The sequence below is a fragment of the Typopeltis vanoorti genome, chromosome 4, assembly GCF_054136105.1.
Source record: "Typopeltis vanoorti isolate ZY-2024b chromosome 4, IOZ_Tvanoo_1.0, whole genome shotgun sequence".
In the NCBI taxonomy this organism is placed as follows: Eukaryota; Metazoa; Arthropoda; class Arachnida; order Uropygi; family Thelyphonidae; genus Typopeltis; species Typopeltis vanoorti.
This window is the reverse complement of record NC_143552.1, coordinates 52,157,136-52,177,418: the sequence shown is the minus strand read 5'-3', so window position 1 is coordinate 52,177,418 and position 20,283 is coordinate 52,157,136. Positions and strand designations below refer to the sequence as shown.

General features: G+C 37.3%; 1 protein-coding gene across 3 annotated transcripts in view; it reads left to right on the top strand.

The window, feature by feature from the left end:
- The window catches only part of LOC150107299 (fibroblast growth factor receptor 1-like), a 334,528-nt gene that overhangs the window by 197,136 nt on the left and 117,109 nt on the right, over window positions 1-20,283 (top strand). For all 3 annotated transcript variants that reach the window (XM_090391806.1, XM_090391807.1, XM_090391804.1), the window contains 2 exons: window positions 354-477; window positions 12,338-12,528. In XM_090391806.1, the coding sequence (XP_090247932.1) occupies window positions 354-477; window positions 12,338-12,528 (315 nt within the window). The remainder of the gene's footprint in view (window positions 1-353; window positions 478-12,337; window positions 12,529-20,283) is intronic.

Sequence of the window (20,283 nt, the reverse complement as noted above, 5' to 3'; positions counted from 1 at the left end):
GAAGAAATTATTTAATTTGAGTAAAGATGCTTGTAAATCCATTATTTTAGAAAGATATGGTAATTTGATGACAATGAATATATATAGAAGTAGGCCATGTATATGAGCTAATTTCAATGTGGCAACATAATACTACTGGAACAAAAGAGTTTGAAAAGGCAACACAGAACAAGAGTGAGCTCTTTTGAATAAAATATTAGATTTATATTTAATACATATTTCTATCAGGGAAAAAAAAACCCATTCATTTGAAACTGAGCATCCTTTTATGTCCTTTAGGAATTACTGTGTATAACCAAAATGTTTTTCTTAAATTATGATTTTTACTGTGAATTTTGTTGTAAATATTTCAGATCACTTATCGAAAATGGCAGTTAACCATGGATCATCTAGTGACATCAGATAGTGGACTGTACACATGTATAGTGTCAAATAGTGAAGGCAGTGTTAATTGGACATATAAATTAGAAATACAAGGTATTTTCATTTAACAATAAATTTATTAATGATAAAAAAAATGTGTTCTGCTCTTTAAGTTTTAATTATTGTTATTCCAGTAAGCCACATAAGGTCAAAATTTCAAATAGATCTAACCTTTGATTTAATTTACAGATTGGTTCTGCAGAAATAGAGCAACTGATGCAGAGGACATAGTGGAGTTGTTCAATGAGCACTTTATTGGGGTATTTCATCCTGGAGGAGGTTTTAATACTAGAGGGATAGGGCAGGTTCAGGGTTTAGAGGTGCAAGACGAGAGTGTGTTCCAAGTACTCTGGATACCAGTAAAGCTGTTGAACTGGATGGTATTTCACCACGGATTTTGAGAGAATGTGCTAAAGACTGACAGCTCCATTGACCTGGCTTTTCAATAAAAGTCTGGCTGCAGGAAAGGTACCCAGGGAATGAAAGGAAGGTAAGATAGTGCCATTGCATAAGGGCGGTGCCAGACTGGAAGTGTCTAATTATAGGCCTGTTGCCAGTTTGTGTTTCATCAGTAGTTGTTAAGGTCTTGGAGAAATTAGTGAGAATCAACATGGATTTGTTAAGGGGCACTCTTGCTTTAGTAATATGATTGCCTTTCATAATATAGTGACAAGAGCAGTTGATGAGGGAAAGGCATATACTGCCATTTTTTTGGATTTTGCAAAGGCATTTGACAGGGTGCCACATAATAAGCTGATATTTAAGTTGCAGCACATGTGTTTAAATATCAGGTTAGTCAAATGGATTCAGGATTGACTGACTGATAGATATCAGAGAGTTGCGTATGGTGGGGCAATATCAAGGAAGTAAAAGGTTACAAGTGGGGTTCCACAGGGCTCAGTACTGGAACCTGTACTGTTCAACCTTTATATCAACGATATTGTCAATGGATTGCAAGGGGACATTCAGTTGTTTGCAGATGATGATGTGAAGCTGGGAATGGTTATCAGTAATAGTGCAGATGTGGCAGCCCTGCAAGAGGATTTGAATAAACTAGACAGATGGGCAAATGAATGGGGGTGTCGGTGCAATGCAGCAAAATGTAAAGTCTTGAGGTTTGGGATCCATTGATGGGAGGATGTATACTCGATTGGAGGAGCTATACTGGAGGAGGTAGGGAAGACAAGAGATCTGGGGGTGATGATTGATAAACAAACTGAAATTCAGGGAGCATATTGCAAAGGTGGTGAGGGTAACTCAGAGGATTGCTGCAATACTGAGAAGGACGCTAATCTGCAGAGATAAGAGTTATCATTCCATTGTATAAGACCCTGATCAGACCACACTTGGACTATTGTTCTCTGATTTGGTCCCCAGGATTTGAAGGGGGATAAATTGACTGTGGAAAGGGTACAGAGGCAGATAACAAAGATGGTTTCAGGACTGTACAATAATGAGTTATGAGGATTAACTGAGGGAATGTGGACTGCAGAGTTTGGTGGACAGAAGGAGAGGTGATATGATCAAGACTTTTAAACTGTTGAAAAGCAGTTATAAGGTAGACATTGGAGAGTTCTTTCACTTGGTGGAACAACAGGAAGGAGCGATGACAAGGGGCCATCCATGGAAGTTACGAAAGGAGCTGTGCGCAAGAGGGTGAGAAGTGGTTTCTTTACATGGAGGGTGGGTGTACCTTGGAATGTATTGCCTGAGAGAGTGGTTGGAGCAAGAATGGTCAATGGATTCAAGGAGTGGTATGATAAACTTAGTGTTTCCTAAAAACAACCTCCCACGACGAGTCTTTTGACTCCATGGAGGCCTGGATAATAATAATAATAAAAGTATCATATAAATGAAAATCATGTAAATTAGACATTTATATAGAAAATAAGGAGATATGTTCCATAATACTGAATTATATATTTAAATATTTTTTAAATAAAGGTTAACATTTTATTTATATGTATAAATATAGAACAAAAAAGATTAAGGATAATAAAGTGTGCTTGAAAATAAAACCCATACTTTTATTTAAAAAATTTATAATTAAAAGATAACAGTATATATAGCAATGTGTAAGTAAATAGCGCTTTATATTATTATTATTATGGTGGAGTTTTGTAGTGATTGGATCAGTGGTATGCCCATAGATAATTGATAGAAGTGAAACTTGGTTGTCTGCGGATGATGTGATGCTGGGAATAGAAATCAAAGGACATATACAATTTTCCAGAAGGATGGGAAGGTGAAAAGAGGAGAACGTGGTAGGAGTGCTGTTAATGATTGCAGAGGAATTATGTGTAAGCAAATAGCTCTGCACATGTACTATCAACTTCCACAAAGCGTGGGAGTTGATAGTACATGTGCAGATTTTGAGTCTGGTGGTTGAAATTAACAGGTTTAGTGTATCTGATAGGATGGTGTTATAGGCCAGAGAATAAAGATTATTATTGTTTTTAGGGATGTAAAAACAAGGTGATTCTGATGAGAGACTTTAATAACAGGAATATAGAATGGAAGGAAGAGATAGTGTATGGGAACAAAGGAAAGTAAGTTTGTTGAATTTCTGAGAGATAAGTATCTTAAGCAGCATGTGACAGAAGCAACTAGAGGCTTTTGTGTTTCAGATTTGGTGATAACCTCACAAGATGTAGTTGCTAATGATCTCTTCACATTGTTACCAGTGTGAGAGTGATCATGAGGTATACTTGTTTTGGAAGTGGCAAAACAAGAAAAGGTTACTGCCTAGAAAAGGGTATATGTGGAATTATATAGTGGGTGATATAGGAAGCTCTGTAGTCAACTAGCATCAATACATTGGGTAGATGAGCTGTGCAGAAAAGATGTTGACAGTGCCTGAAATTCATAAGGCAGTATATGACAGAAGCAATATATTATTATTATTATTATTATTATGGGCAACTCCAAGGAGTTGATACATAGAGGGAGGCCTTAACATCATGTCAAGAACAACTATTCGTCATTCACAGAGTATCTATCATACCCCACCTTGGACTCATTCACAGTCATGGCAGCTGGTAGCTTATTCCACTCATTCACCACTCTCCAAGTAAAAACCTAGCTCTAACACCCTTGCTAATCGCACTCTTGCCCAGCTTCCATGTATGGCCCCTAGTCCTCCCACCACCAGTCTTATTCTCAAAAATATCTTCTGAATTAATCTTACTTATAGAAATCCTTCAGTAATTTGAATGTCTCAATCATATCACCCCTTTTCTGTCTATCAACCAATTTCTGCAACCCACAAATCTTCAACCTGTTCTCATAAGGTTCATTCCATAGACCTGCTATCATCTTGATCACTCGTCTCTGCATCCTCTCCACCTCCCCATCCAGAAGAAACCCTGGCACCCATATCCGGACACAGTAGTCTAGATGGGGTCTTATCAAGGCTCGATACAGAGGAACAATAACCTGTTTGTCTCTGCTTGTTAAAGTATTTTTCAGCAACCAAGTGATTTGATGAACTGATTTAGCCACTTTTGTGATGTACCCCCAAACTGCAACTCCCTATCCACCAACACTCCCAAATCCCTGGCCTCATCAATCTCCTATAGTACGGTTCCACCATTGTGATATACTGCTGCTAATCTTACACTTTGCCACATTAAATTGACATCCATTCTCCTTAGCCCAGTATATAACTCATTAACCCTGGTATATAACTACATACCAAAGGTTAATGAGTAAATAGAGTAGGAGTGAAATGGATGAACAGTGAAATCAAGCAAGCTGTGCCGTAAAAGAAAATGTTATGGAGGAGGCACAAGACAGTTGGTGGCGACTGGATCCATGAAGAGTGTAAAGTGCTGGCCAGGAAGGTGACGAGCTTGGTAAAGAAAGGGGAAAGATGCAGTATGAGAGGAGATTGGCTGGCAAGTCAAGGTCAATTCAAGGGAATTCTTCCACTATTATGGCAAGCAAAAGGAAGAATGATTATTGTAGGTTGACACTGATGGATAATCATGGCAGCAGAGTGACCATTGCAAAGAATATAGTGGAATTATTGAACGAGCACGTTATTAGCATATATCATACTGGTGTAAATGATGCCATGTAATATATAGATGGGAGGCAAGTATTAGGAGAATTGGAAGTGAAAGATTCAGAGGTGTATCAAGTGTTGATTGAGTTAGATGTTAAAAGACTGAGGGAATGGATGACATATCATCACATATGCTTAAGGAATGTGCACAACAGTCATATATGCCCTTGACCAGATTATTTAATGAAAGCCTTGCAGTGGGTAAGATGCCTAAGGAGTGGAAAATAGTACCACTCCACAAGCATGGTTCTAGGACAAGTTTCCAGTTATAACTGCAGTTGTAGTCAAGATGTCGAAGAGATTGATTAAGAATAGAATACAAGATTGGGTTGATGGACATAGTATTCTTTATGATGGTCAGCATGGATTTGTAAAGAGTTTTAGCAATTTACTTGCATTTTATAAGGGAGACACATATGTTGTGATATTCTTGGATTTTACAAAAGGCTTGATAGATTATCACATAAGTTGATGTACAAGACTGAGAGGATGCAAATGGATAGTATATTGGTGACTGTCTCTCTGAACGATACTAGAAAACTGTATATAATGGAGCAGTGTCTCAAAAAAAGGAGGATAACCAGGTGTACCTCAGGATTATGTTTTTTGGGCCCCCTACTGTTTAACTTGTTTGTAAATGCATATATTGTGGACTGACTGGGATTCTTCGTTGTTTGCTGATGATGCAAAGTTGGGGAGAATTATGAGTAGCATTGCTGATGTTAATTTCCTTCAGGAAGATTTGAATAGGATTTTGACTTTGATAAAGGAGTGGAGTTGTAGTTTTTATATTAATAAGTTCAAGGTATTGCATTTTGGAGTGCAGAAATATGAGGCTGTGTGCTATTGATGGTGTTGTACTGCAGGAAGTGGGAGACATTCGATATTTGGGAGTGATGGTTGACTTTAGACTGAAGTTTAGAAGGCATATTGCAAGTAATGCACATCATGGTGCTGCTATGATAAGACCTACTGTAACATGTGGGGATAAGAAAGTGTTTGTGCCACTGTATAAAGCACTGGTCAGACCACACTTAGACTACTGTTCTCAGATATGGGTACCTCGTTTTCAATGTGATGTGGAAACATTGGAGAGGATCCAGAGATGAGTGTCTCTAACAATATCAGGACTCTGGAATGCTAGCTATGGAGAAAGGTTGAAGAAATATGGATTGCAGAGTTTGGTGGATAGGAAGAAAAGAGGTGATATGACAGACATTTAAGTTAGTTAGGAAATTTTATCAGATTAATCCAGAGGGAATTAGATTATAAAAAAAGAGTAGAAGGCAAGAGAGGAAGAACCAGATGCCATCCCTGGAAGTTATGTAAGAGGAGTAGATATTTTACATGGAGTGTTGTCAGTGAATGGAACACATTACTGAAATATGTTGTTTATGCAGGGAGTGTTAAGGATTTTAAAATTCAGTATGATAAACATGTCCTCACTTGATGAACCTCCCACAATGAATATGCTGACTCCATGGAGAGTGTAATATTATTAACAACAGACCTCCATGGAGTCAAAAGGCTCATCTTGGGAGACACTGTTACCCACAAGGACCATCAAACCATGCTTTAATGTCATTCAGTGTATCTGCATTCGCCACAATATCAGGCATCGCATTCCACTCACCAATCACTTTTCATGCAAAAACCTGCCCTCATGCAAAATGCTTGTACCCTCCTTATACAGCTTCCAGGGATGTCTCCTTTTTCTACTCCATCCCATGAAAAATGGAGGAAGGGAGTAGAACAAGGCACCCTTTACCAACTTAAATGATTCAATTATGTCCTCTTTCTTCCTCCTATTAACAAGGCTTTACAAACTGCATTTCCTCAATCTGTCTTCACATCAAAGACCCCAAATATCAGGTACCACCTTAGTCAGTCTTTTCTGGACCCTTTTCAATATATCCTCATCACTATGAAAACCAAGGGATCAAATCTGTGCACAATAATCCATATAAAGCCTGACGAAGACCTTATACAATGGAACCAGTACCTCTTTATTTCTGCTTGCCAAGGTCCTCTATGTCAATGCCATTTCAAACATTTACTTTAATAAATAATAAAGTAATATTTAAATTAGGTAGCAGGCCAGTTATATGCTTATAATAATAGATCATATAAATCCACATTGTATAGAATAATATTATTTTACTGCTAAATTATTACATCTGAAAAATTGCATGCATGTGGAAAATAACAACTGACATGACATACTCAACAGCTGTATGCTATCAATGTGTACAAAATCCATAACAGTGGGTATAAGGCACCTGCATAGCTTTTTAATACAATACAAAATGTGTATTGTATTGCATAGCTTTTTAATACAATACACATTTTGTTATTCTTAAACCATGTTAAACCAAAATCAAGACCATATACAATGGAACCAGTACCTCTTTATTTCTGCTTACCACGTAAAATGAAAATTTTATGTGGTAAAGCATATTTTTCGACCATGCAAAACCAAAATTGTGCAATTTTGAGTACCATGTAAATAAGGGTTAGGTGTAGCTGGTGATTTTAGGATACTTGTCTTCTGATGATTTAGTCAGTAGAGGCAAAATGATCACTGCTTCTCTTTTGTATTTCATCATTTTATTAATAAGAAATTGAAGAACGATATTGTAGAGATTGAAAACTCCTCAGATAGTGGCGAAACTAATGATCCAGATATTTAGGAGATATCAATCCACCTACTCATCCACCATGAATTATGAAGGTGATGAAGTTGAAATATTTTAAGAAGAAATCATACACTGAGTAACAAAAAAAAAAAAAAAAAACAGCTGAAAATTGTTGTAGGAGACTTCACTATAATGATTGACTAACAACAACAACAAAATGAAACATCAGTTGGTAAATTTGACAGTGGTGAAAGAAATGAATTTGGAAACCTTCTTGAAATATTTTCAGAATCAGATAAACTACTCTTCATTATGAACTTTTTTAAGGAGGAAAAAAAAAAAAAAAACAGAAAGTGGGCATAACTCAATGGAGAGGCAAGCAAAATAGATTGCACCTTAACTAACAAAAATATATCATTAAAAACACTTTACTCTTCTTAATAAATTCAGCACAGGCAGTGATAATTGAATGATGAGGTGTAAAACATTCCTGAACACACAATCAGAAAGAAATTGATAATGAAATTGAGGAAAATCAATGTAACAAACCATTTCACCACTAACAAAATCTTAGTGGAAGAAGAAGAAATTGGAATAACAGCAATTTAACAGGACAATTAAACACTGTCCTGTTATCCATTGATGGAAGTGGCCACAAAAACCTGTGGGAAAAAAGATTTTGGAAAAAAACCAAAGGGCTCATGAAGAAACAAAAAATAAGAAACTTTGCAAGGAAAAATTTATCATCAGCAGTAGAGTATGCTGAATTTTGCAAGACTGTATGGAAGTGTACTACAAAGGTCATAAAGTACAACTGTGAGGTTATTCAGAAAACAGTTGCAAATACAACAAATCATCAGTGGTGATTAGGCTTTAGTAATTGACAATTTGACTTTTTTTCCCCACAATTGAGTAAAGTGCTGTGCTTGTCACAGTTATAATTGTACTCTGAAGATGCTGGTTAGAAAACAAACCAGCAAAATATCAGTAAGTTTGAATTGTATTTTTTGCTCAGTTGGTGTTGTTTATACCATGAAGTGCTATTATGAATAATCGACACCTAAGCCTTTTCTGTAGTACTATTGTAATATTCGATACCCTCCCCATTCCCAAGGATAGTGCATATCAGAAATTTGATAATGATGGTTTTCATTGAGATGTAAGGCAATATCTGGACATTGTTTACTTGTGATGGTATGGTTTTTTTTTTTTTTTAAGTAATCTTGGGAGATCTTGTGGAGACCTCTCCACATAAGGCACCATGTTCATCATGGAGGACCCTTTTCATTCCTTCTCTTTTTCTCTACTTCTGAATCTTTTTTCACTACCATGTCTTTGAGACCACCATCAGTGGGATCCAGTGCTCTGCTACTGCTTGCTAAACAGTGTGAACTGTGGACATCCAGATGGGGGAGGGGATTCTGGTAGACTTTCACTACTTTGGAAAGACAGATGGTCCTAGATGGTGGGGCCAAGAATAATCAGTTCGTGGGCTTGCCTGCAAGAGTCGGTGGTGTTGCAGTAAGTCTCCTATCCCCTTGGATGAGGTCCAAGGCTTGCTGTAGTGCTGGTATAGCATCCATGATAACCCTGGCATTCCACTTTCAAGTACATTTCTGCTTGCTAGATTGTGGGCTTCTATGTATGGCTCCATGGTGGGAAGCTCTGGCACTAAAAAAAATCAGGAGCCCTCACAAGGTCCCAACTAAGTATAGATACCATAGATATGTCATTTATTATTATTATTATCTGACCTCCATGGAGTCAGAGACTCATCATGGGAGGTACACACTATTGCACAAAATGCTCATCCAACTATGCTTTAAACTGATTCAGTGTGTCTACACCCACAACATACTCAGGCAATGCATTCCACTCACCAACCACTCTATATGCAAAGAACCTACTCATCACTCGACTTTAAATTTTTCAGCAAATGACAACGTATAATAAAATATTAATTAAAAAATCTTTAATCACTGTCTTCCTATATTTCAGCAATGTTACATTGCCATCTTCTGGGAACATAAAACTATGATATGTGCACACAGGCACTAACAATAAGCAAATGAGGCTGAAGAAGAAGATAACTGCCGTTGGTCCTAGAATCCTAAAGGTGCCCCTTAGCGGGCTGAATTGGGTTGTCTTGGCTGATGTTCTAAGGATGCATGCTTCCCAAATTTGGGACAGTCTCATGCACCCAAATTTGTTGAGATTTGGGAAGTTTTTTTAGAGCTGATTCCAAGAATTATCTTTCATATTTATCTTTGCTATGGTGTAGTAAATTGGCTTTCTTCCAGCGTATTCTGTGGAGGGTATCTAGTGCATGGTCTGCAAGTCCTGAGTGGCTGTATTGGTGAAACAGGATGTAGTCCTTGTGTTCAGAAATTCTGATATTAGCTGTCTTACCTGTTGACCGTAGTAGGATAGCTTACAGCTGCAAGGGGCCTGGTATACTCCAGGTAGACTTAGGGGAAGTGGCTGGTCTTTGGTGGAGCAGATAAGGGCTGCCAATTTCTTATGTGGTTTGTAACAGGTAGTCAGGTCATATTTTTTTAGGATTTTTGTGAGCTTTTCAGATATGCCCCAGATATATGGAATGGTGATAGATTTAGTGTAATCCATGTTAAGAAGGGGAGGCAGGTTACTTGGTTTTAATATTTTCTGGATTTTTTGGGTGGTTGTAGTCATTGGCTAAGAAGGTGTTAAGAATATGGTTAAGTTCAGTAGTTAGGGCATTGTTGTCTGAACAGATTAATTTAGTCCTGTTATATAGGGTTTTTGTAATTCCATATTGTTGAGGGGGGGTGGTTGTTGGTGAATGTACCTGTATGGGTCGGTTTTCTGTAAGCAGAGAAAGCCAGGGATCCATCAGGTTGGTGTGTAATCAGAGTGTCTAGAAAAGGAGACTGTTGTTGTTTTCTTTTTCCAAGGTGAACTGGATTCTGGGGGTGTTGATTGCCAAATAGTGGGTTTTTGTGGGGCTGAGTTTAAGGCTTATTCTTCAAAAAGTCTCCATAAAGAAATTTGCTAGTGGGGAAGAGAGTGGAAAACCCATGGCTGTATCCTCTATCAGTTTGTAGAATTTTCCCTCCCTGCCAAACGAAATAGCCTGAGAGAACTGAAATAGGGCTGAGATATTGGGAAGAAATTTGGCTTGGATGAGGTCTAAGGTAACTTTGAGTGAAACATTTGTGAATAAAGAGGAGACATCAAAACTGACCATTATGTCAGTGTGTTGGAGTTGAGAGGTTCTCTATACTGGCTTTAAAGTGGGCTGAGTTTTTAATGTTTATCTACAAGAACTACTCCTCACTCCTCTGCTCACACCCTCCTTATACAGTTTCAAGCAATGACCACTATTGAAAATAAGAAACAAAATGCATCAGGTGAAAAGCCAATAGAGAAAATGTCACTATTCTTTATTCAAAAGGGTTTAGAAGGACAGGCAGGATTTTCCAAAACAGTTAAGAAACAATGCTCTGGTGATATTGAAACATCACTCTTGTAGATAAGCTTATATGTTGGTTAGACATTTCTAATTTTTTAGGAAATGACAACGTAAACTAATGAAGTAAAGCAAATGAGGCTGAAGAAAGGCAACTGGAGTCGATCCTAGAGCCCTAAAAGATGGCCCCTAGCTGGCTAAATTTTGTTGTCTTGGCCATTAGGCCTGATGATCTCAGTTAGATTACACAGGCAAGCTTGCCCATGTAATCTGATTGGTTTAGAACCACAGTGGCATTTCCCTTATCTGTTTAGTAATTACTATATTACTGTTGCTTTTCATTTCCTGCAGGACTTTGAATTCTTCTTCTGATAGGTTGCTTATTGGTGGTTTGGCTTGAGTAAGAACACTGGCTACATCCAGTCTGATATTGTTGGCAATATGGTTGGGAAGGCAGTGGTTATCTCATTCTATCTGTATGTTTTTTAGGTGCTATAGTGAAGTTGTGGCCATGCACAAGTATGCTGATTGCTTCAGGGTAAGGGATAATAGGTTTATAGGTTTTTTTTATAATTAATAATTAGTTTATGTTGTCATTTCCTAAAAAAAAATTAGAAGTATGAAACATCATGTTAGCAACACTCAGAAAGACTGCTGAGAGTAACATTAATAGGTGTAATCATAATGTACTAATAATGATAACTCCTCATAAAACACTGAACTGTTCTAGAAAGTGATATTAGAATGGACATCCTTGGTGTTCCAGATGAGGAGATATATTCAGAACTTAAAGATCAAGGAGTGACATGTATGTGGCTCATCTTCATACATAGGATGTTCACCCATTTTCTCTATGCTTCCTCAAAGAAGAGAATACTTTATCAGATTATTCAAAGGCTGTCATTCATGGAGATTATTCACTCACACAGCTCACACTAAATAGAAACTCAGGGCTTATACTTCATGGCATCTGGAAGTCATTAATGGGATGTGGAATTTGAGACCTCTGTTATGCCAGTAATCAAATACAGAGTTTGCACAGCAGTGTAAGACTTTCACATGTTGTTGTGCCTAATGATAAGTGTGATTAAAACTGCAATCCAGTAATTTTGGATTTATAGAAAATAGCAGCTGTTGGGAACATTTGAGATCTTTTGCTTGTGTCCAATATCTTCTTGAAGATGCTGTCAACCATAAAGACAGTGAAACATGTCAGAGCTACATGTTTTAATCAATAAAAGGTCTACCAGCCAAACTGGTTAGTTATTCATAGCTGATATAAACTCATAGTTACTTAATCAAGAAAAGATTTTCCCAGATTAAATTGGAAGGAATTATAAACAGAATGGAAGGAGTGAATAATAATTTTTTTTTTTTTTAACAATTCTGTACAATCATATTGTACAGAAGGAAAAACATATTATAATGTTATGGGGGGAAAAGGCATATCAGGCAGAAAAATTCTACAGTTCTCTTAATTTCCACTATATACTTTGAAAGAAATTCCAAGAAGCTGCATAATTCTTAACAACTCTGTCAAAATTAATGTTGTCATATTGGACCTCATAATATGTCCTCATGACTTTTCATTAAATCTTTAGGGGAAAAAAGTCATAATCTATGAATAATTGGAATAGGATGGTTACTATATAGCAGTAATTATACGTCTTTATTATTGCTGTTAATAGTGTAAAATTTAAATGTATAACTAATTTATCATATACAAATGTTCTCCACCAAACTTTTTTCTGTTTTTTTTCGTAGAACGGCTACCTCACAAACCCATAATTAGGGATGGCTATCCAGCTAATCAGACAGTTTATATTGGACAACAAGCCAAATTTGAGTGTCGTTTTATTAGTGATCTACAGCCACATATGAAGTGGTTGAAGCATTATCAAGTAAATGGATCATACATAAATAGCTCTGGAATGCCATATGTTGAAACCGTAGAGGTATAGTGATAACAGTATTTATTAGTTAATATTGAAATATTTTACTTTATATCAACAGTATATTATCTTCCAGAGTACTTAATACTTTCTGTAGCAGTATGAAAAGTCTTTCATTTGATTTCTCAAATGAACTTAACTTTTTCAAAAAAAATGAGAATGAAATAATGTATATATTTAATAATCTTTAATGACTGTGAAAATATCATTAATATCCAGAAAGCTGTGTCACAGAAAGATGGCATACAAGGGGGGGGGGGACTGAAAAGTTCTGATAAACACCTAGAACAAAAAATTATATTAAAGCAACTAATAAAACCACAAGAAAGAACATATCTTAAAACCCTTTAACCCCCATGTTTCATCAAATTTGTAACAATTTGTTCTTTTTCTTTTAGGATATATTAGAAGACATAAAATTAATATTATATTCATCAGTTCATGAAAGAATTTCTATTAAAATGAACAATATAAGGACCAAAACTATGAAAATAGGTATGAACATCAGCTGAATTCTCAGTGGAAAACCTATAGAACAAGCAAAATATTTCAGCTATTTAAGCACAGTTTTTAGTGAAGATGGCAAATTAAACCTTGAAATAGACAACAGAATGAGCAAACTGGTATAGTAAGAAGTCAGCTGAATAAATTTATATGAAATAAGAGATAAATTAGCCAAAGCATAAAAGTAGCAGTATACAAGACAGTGCCTCTATATACAAGTACTCCGGTCATGAAATAACTTCATGTGCAAACTTTGTTTGCTTACACTCAGATAAAAGACGAAACCAAGAGTGTGGCATCTTTAATTTATATAAAGTGAAAGATATGATTATTTTGGCAGATACAAATGATCTGGCAGGTTCCAAGTGTAGTATGCAAGAAAATATGAAGAACTTGCTTTTAAAAGTCGACCACGTCTCCTCTTGGAGAAGTGGTTGATGGAAGATGATATAACAACAGGAATTGAAGTAGCAGGGTACAGCATTTTTCGGCAGGATAGGAAAGGAAAACTTGGTAGTGGAGTACTATTTATGATAAGTGATGACTTATGTCCTCTAAGAGTGGAGGCTTTGGAAGGCAGTGACACTAATGATTTTGAAAATATGGTGTGAAGTAGAAGTGGCCAAGACAGGATATTTAGTAGAGTGTTGCTACAAACCAAAGAGCACAGAGGATGGGATGCAGGAGGTTGAGCTTGGCAAGTGCAAGAAGAATGATTGTTATGGGAGATTTTAACTACAGTAGTATAAGCTGGGAAGAGGAAAATGCATGTAGTAATAAGGGAGTGGAATTTCTAGAATTCTTGAAGGACAAATGCCTTAGGCAACATGTAATAGAGGAAACAAGAGGTTCAAGAGTTTTGGATTTGGTCATAGCATCAGAAGAGCTGATAATAACTGGGATGTCAGATATCTCCAGATCTGAGAGATCTCTGGAGAGAGTGACCATGTGTTTTTGACTTGGACGATGTGGAATTATAAGGCAGGTGATTATAATAATCTTGGATATCAACTTGGAGCAGTTTCATGGAGGATGGAATTGGAAGGCCAGGATATCATTAGTGCTTGGGAAATTGTGAAGGAATATTTGTTAGCAGCAATAGTAAGCTGTATTCCACGAGTGAAGAAACAGACACAATTTGGTGTAAAGTGTATGGCAAACAATATCAAACAGGAATTGCAGTTGAAAAAGAGATTATGGAAGAAATATGAGGGGAGGGATGGAGAGCAGATGCATGAAGAATATAAGACACAGGCCAGGAGAGTGACTAGTATAGTGAAGAAGGCAAAACTGGAATATGAGAAGAGATTGGCACTAAGATTCAAAGAAAATCCTAGGGAATTTTTTGGCTATGCAGACAGTAGGAGGAGAAATGATTGTGGAAGAATGACATTTCAGGATAAAAATGGGAATAGAGTGACTGATGCAGAGGACATAGTGGAGTTGTTCGATGAGCACTTTATTGGAGTATTTCATCCTAGAGAAGAAGGTTTTAATACTAGACGGATAGGGTTTAGAGGTGAGTATGTTCCAAATACTGAGTACTCTAGATGTCAGTAAAGCTGCGGGACTGGATGGTATTTCATCATGGGTTTTGAGAGAATGTGCTAAAGAACTGACAGCTCTGTTGACCTGGCTCTTCAATAAAAGTCTGGCTGCAGGAAAGGTATCCAAGAAATGGAAGGAAGGTAAGATAGTGCCGTTGCATAAGGGTGGTACCAGACTGGAAGTGTCAACTTGTAGACCAGTTTGTGTGTTATCAGTAGTTGTTAAGGTCTTGGAAAAAGTAGTGAGGGACTATATACAGTGTTGAGCAGATGAGGGTATTGTTCTGTGAGAATCGACATGGATTTGTTAAGGGGCACTCTTGCTTTAATATGATTGTCTTTTATAATAAAGTGACAAGAGCAGTTGATGAGAGAAAAGCATATACTGCCATTTTTTTGGATTTTGCAAAGGCATTTGACAAGGTGCCACATGGTAAGCTGATATTTAAGTTGCAGCAAATGGGTTTAAAGGTCGAGTTAGTCAGCTGGATTCAGGATTGACTGACTGATAGATATCAGAGAGTTGTGTATGGTGGGGCAATATCAAGGAAGTAAAAGGTTACAAGTGGGGTTCCACAGGGCTCAATACTGGGACTGGTATTGTTCAACCTTTATATTAATGATATTGTCAATGGATTGCAAGGGGATATTCATTTTTTTGTGAATGATGTGAAGCTGGGAAGGGTTATCAGTAATAGTGCATATGTGTTAGCCCTGCAAGAGGATTTGAGTAAACTAGACAGATGGGAAAATGAATGGGGGTATCAGTTTAATGCAGCAAAATGTAAAGTCTTGAAGTTTGGTATCCATCGATGGGAAGCTGCATATTGGAGGAGCTGTACTGGAGGAAGTAGGGGAGACAAGATCTGGGGGGGGGGTGATGATTGATAGAAAACTGAAATTCAGGGAGCATATTGCAAAGGTGGTGAAGGTAACCCAGAGAATTGCTGTAATACCGAGAAGGATGCTGACCTGCAGAGATAAGAGTTATCATTCCGTTGTATAAGACTCTGATCAGACCACACTTGGACTATGTTCTCAAATTTGGTACCCAGGATTTGAAGAGAATAAATTAAGTGTGGAAAGCGTACAGAGGCAGATAACAAAGATGGTTTCAGGACTGTAAAATGTTAGTTATGAGGATCGGCTGAGGGAATGTGGACTGCAGAGTTTGGTAGATAGAAGAAGAAGAGTTAACATGATCGAGACTTTTAAACTGTTGAGAAGCAGTTACAGGGTGGACACTGGGGGAGTTCTTTCGCTTGGCAGAACAGCAAGAAGGAGCGATCACATGAGGCCATCCCTGGAATTACGAAAGGAAGCTGTGAGCAAGAGGGTGAGTGAGCAAGAATGGTGAATGAGTTCAAGAAGTGGTATGATAGACTTTGTTTCCTAAGAAGGATCTCCCACAATGAGTCTCTTGACTCCATGGAGGCCTGAATAATAATAAGTGAATAAGAAAAGTGAGAAAGTAAAGATTGTAAGTGTGCTACCAATGTATGATAGAGAGTCAAAAAGAGAAAAAGGGCCATGATTACAAGTGAGTCAATGCATATGTGGTTCAGGGGAACAGAGTGTGCTATGTGAAGTGAGTTTGATGGACAAAAGGACTTAAGGCTGATGCTTTGGTGTATACTGGCTTCCTAGAGGTTGGTGAGTGTGAGAACTGATTACATGCTGAATGTTAGATTCTGAAATTAAGTAGAGCAATCAATACAAGGTGTGAAGGAGGTTGTGAAACTAATGAGCACTAATAATGCCAGAAGCATTTGTAGTAAAAAGCAGTTTTTGGTTTGGGTAGTTCAACTTGGCCAAAATTTATAGACATTAGTTAGACTAATGTCTAACTAATAGTATAATAATACCAATAGTAGTAATAAATAATAGGAATAGAATATAAGGGTTATAATATTTTCAGAGAGGTCAGAGGGAACAGGATAGGGAGATGGGTTTTGCTAGCAAAATAATTGAAGTCAAAAAAGAGCATAAGTACATCAGAAGGGCAGGGATGCAGAGGACAGTGCATTGAAGGCTATCTAGTGGAGGATGGAGAGAATGTGAAAGATGTACTGATACATATGGATTTAATCTTGGCAGTGTGGCAGACGGAGATGGTTTGTCTGACGGCCATGATTGTGCATGTGAATGCCAATCGAAAGCAGGATATGTGGAAAGAGAAATAGAACTGCTAGGAAGTCCACTCTCTTCCACTATTGCAAACTTCTATGTAGAACAATTAGAAGGCATCCTGTTCTCATCACTACACCTGTATCCTTCATTCTATGTTTGTTATATAGATGTTTTTGCAATCTGGTCCCATAATGAAGAAACATTACCTGATTTTTCATCCAATATAAACAATCTACATCCCCGAAATAAATTTGCTATAGAAATAGAAAAAGCCAACAAATTATCTTTCTTAGATATTTTACTCTTCTGCTCATATCAGGTGAACTAATTACTTCTGTTTATTGAAAGGCTTCTTTCACTGGATGCTACATTCAACAACAATCTGCTCACATCTCTCACAGAAGACTGGAATTATCAAAACGTTAATACAATGTGCTAACACTATATGTTCTATACCCCAATAGTTACAGCAAGAACTCTTAAACATCAAACGATATATGAAACTCAGTGGCTTCTCCAAAAGGATCACACAATGTCTTTTTGATTCCTATAATCTTAGTTCAAATAACAATACATAGAGTCCTTGTCCCATACATTTCTGGCATCTCAGAACCAATTTCCAGAATTCTTAAGAAATACAATTTAGTGACTACTTTTTAATTATCATCATGGTTTCCATCATCCAAAGATAAATGCTCCCTTCTGGCTCTTCCTAGTATCTACTAAGTTCCTTGTTATACTCTTATTTTGGACAAAATGGATGCTGAGTGAAAAGCAAAATACAATTAACACCAATCTTACATCAGGACAGAATAGATATGGACTACTATATCTTATGATCTGAAACATGCTTATTTCATTTGTCACTATTTATTTGAATGTTTATTTAAAGGAAAATGCTGAAGCCTTATTTCATCATCTGAACTTAAATGAGAATGATTGCCTCTCACTATCTAAGATATGGGAGAGTCTTATTCTAATCATGCATCATTAATTTTTTATTTTATTTTATTTGTTATTTTTTAATACAGTTAATAACTAATAATATGATGCTTCCTCAGTTATACCTTTGCATTGTTTTATGTATAGCATCATGTGGCTGTCACTGATTCAAATCAATCCATTGTTCATGTTCTACCTTGTAATTAACAAATGTTGCCAGTGATGATGGACTGTAATATTAAGGCTGAAATATGTGCTTGAAATAAATATTATTTACTTATTTCCTTGTGTTTTCATGTGTATCAAAGAAAGAAGAGTAAAATCAGTTAAAACACCAAATTAGCTACATCTAATAGTGTTCAAACCAAGTTTAACTAATGGATCTGAGAGCTGGTTTAGAAATTATTATTATTAAACAAGACCTCATGGAGTCAAAGACTCATCTAGGAGATCCTTTTATCTCACACACATCTCATCATACCGCGTCTTAAACACATTCAAACTCCTTGCAGACACCACACTCTCAGGCAAGGCATTCCAATCACTCACAACTCTGCACGAAAAAAACCTGCCTCTCACTCCCCTACTCACACCCTCTTTATACGGTTTCCGGGGATGACCTCTGGTTCTCCCCTGATCTCCCACTATTCTCTGTAGAACTTCTCCACCATTGATCCTATAACAACCCCTTACCAACTTGTAGGTCTCTATCATATCTCCCCTCTTCCTTCTCTCCACTAGACTCTGCAAATTACATCTTATCAATCTTTCCTCATACTCGACATTCCAGAGGTCAGAAACTACCTTAGTCAGTCGCCTTTGGACCCTTTCCAACATTTCTTCATCCTTCTGAAAACCAGGTGACTAAATCTGGGCACAATAGTCTATGTGTGACCTAATCAAAGCCTTATACAATGGAACAAGAATCTCCCTACTTCTACACGTCAGTGTCCTCCGCATCATTCCCAGAAGTCTTTGTGTTGTCTTCACAATTTTGGCGATGTGTCCCCTAAATTTTAGATCCTTATCCACTATCACCCCCAGATCTCTTATTTCCTCGACTTCCAACAATATATTCTCACCAAGCATAAATTCTGCATCCCATCTTTGTTTTCCAAATTTTAAAACCTTACATTTTGCAACATTGAACTCACATCCCCATTTGCTTGCCCAATCACTCAATTTATTCAAGTCTTCTTGCAAGGCCACAACATCTTCACTACTCTTTATGGTTCGTCCCAACTTTGCATCATCTGCAAACAACTGAATATCTCCATCCAAATCTTCACCAATATCATTAATATACAAGTTAAATAGTAATGGCCCTAAAACAGATCTCTGAGGCACTCCACTAGTGACTTTCCTTTTCCTGGATATTGCACCCCCATACACAACTTGTTGATACCTATCAGATAGCCAGTCTCCAATCCAATGCACTAATCTAATATCCAACCCCATCTGCTCTAGTTTGACTGTCAACTTATCATGAGGTACTCTATCAAAAGCTTTTGCAAAATCCAAGTATATTACTGTGTATCCTTCTTCTCTGTCCAAGGAAGCAGTCACCTTATTGTAATAAGTAAGTAGATTACTAAAACACGACCTCCCTTTAGCAAATCCATGCTGTCCATCAAAGATTATACCATTGTTGTCAACCCAACTCTGGATCCTAGTTCTCACAAGCTTCTTCAACAACTTAACCACAACACCTGACACACAGATAGGCCTATAGTTTGATGCTTGAGTTCGATCACCTCCTTTATGAAGTGGCACAATCTTGCCCTCCTTCCACTCTTTAGGGACTTGACTGAGTGCAAGACTCGTATTAAAAAAATATGTCAAAGCAGGTGTCAACTCTCTGGCACATTCCTTCAGAATATGCGGTGATATATTATCAAGTCCCACAGCCTTATTTACATCTAGTTTACTCAACTCCCCAAACACCTCTTGCTCACTTACAGTCAGTCTCTCCTCCCTATCAGCAACTGCTCTTAATCTCTCCATGAAGTCACATTCACAAGATTGAAAGATCTTTATGAACTGCTCATTAAGTATCTCCACCACACATTCTGCAACAGCTGTCTTTATACCATTTCCTCCAATCAGTGTCATCCTTCCATAATCATTCTTTCTTTTGCTGGCTACATATCGAAAGAACTCCCTAGGATTCTCTTTAGCTTCATTAGCTAACTGCTATTCATACCTCTCTTTAGCTACTCTCACCAACCAAATCACCCTCCTTGCCTGGTCTTTGTAGACCTCATGAAATTGGTTACTTCCACTTCTCTTATGCTGCCTCCACAATGCCCTTTTTCTCTGTATTGCATGCTTAATCTCTTTATTCATCCATCTCACACCTACCTTATTTAATCTTCTCACCCATGCTATACATTTAGACATTGCATCTACTAAATATTTTTTGAAAATCCCCCAAGCTGCATTGATCTCTTTTCCAGCTAACTCCTCATTCCATGCTACCCTTGCAAGCTGTCTCCTGAGCTCTTCATAATCACCCCCCCCCCCTTGTAGTTCCACATATACCCTTTTTTCACAGGGGTCCTTGCACTGCTGGCAACCACCCAAGTAATCACCTCATGGTCACTTTCACCATTTGGTGGATGATTTGATACCTCAT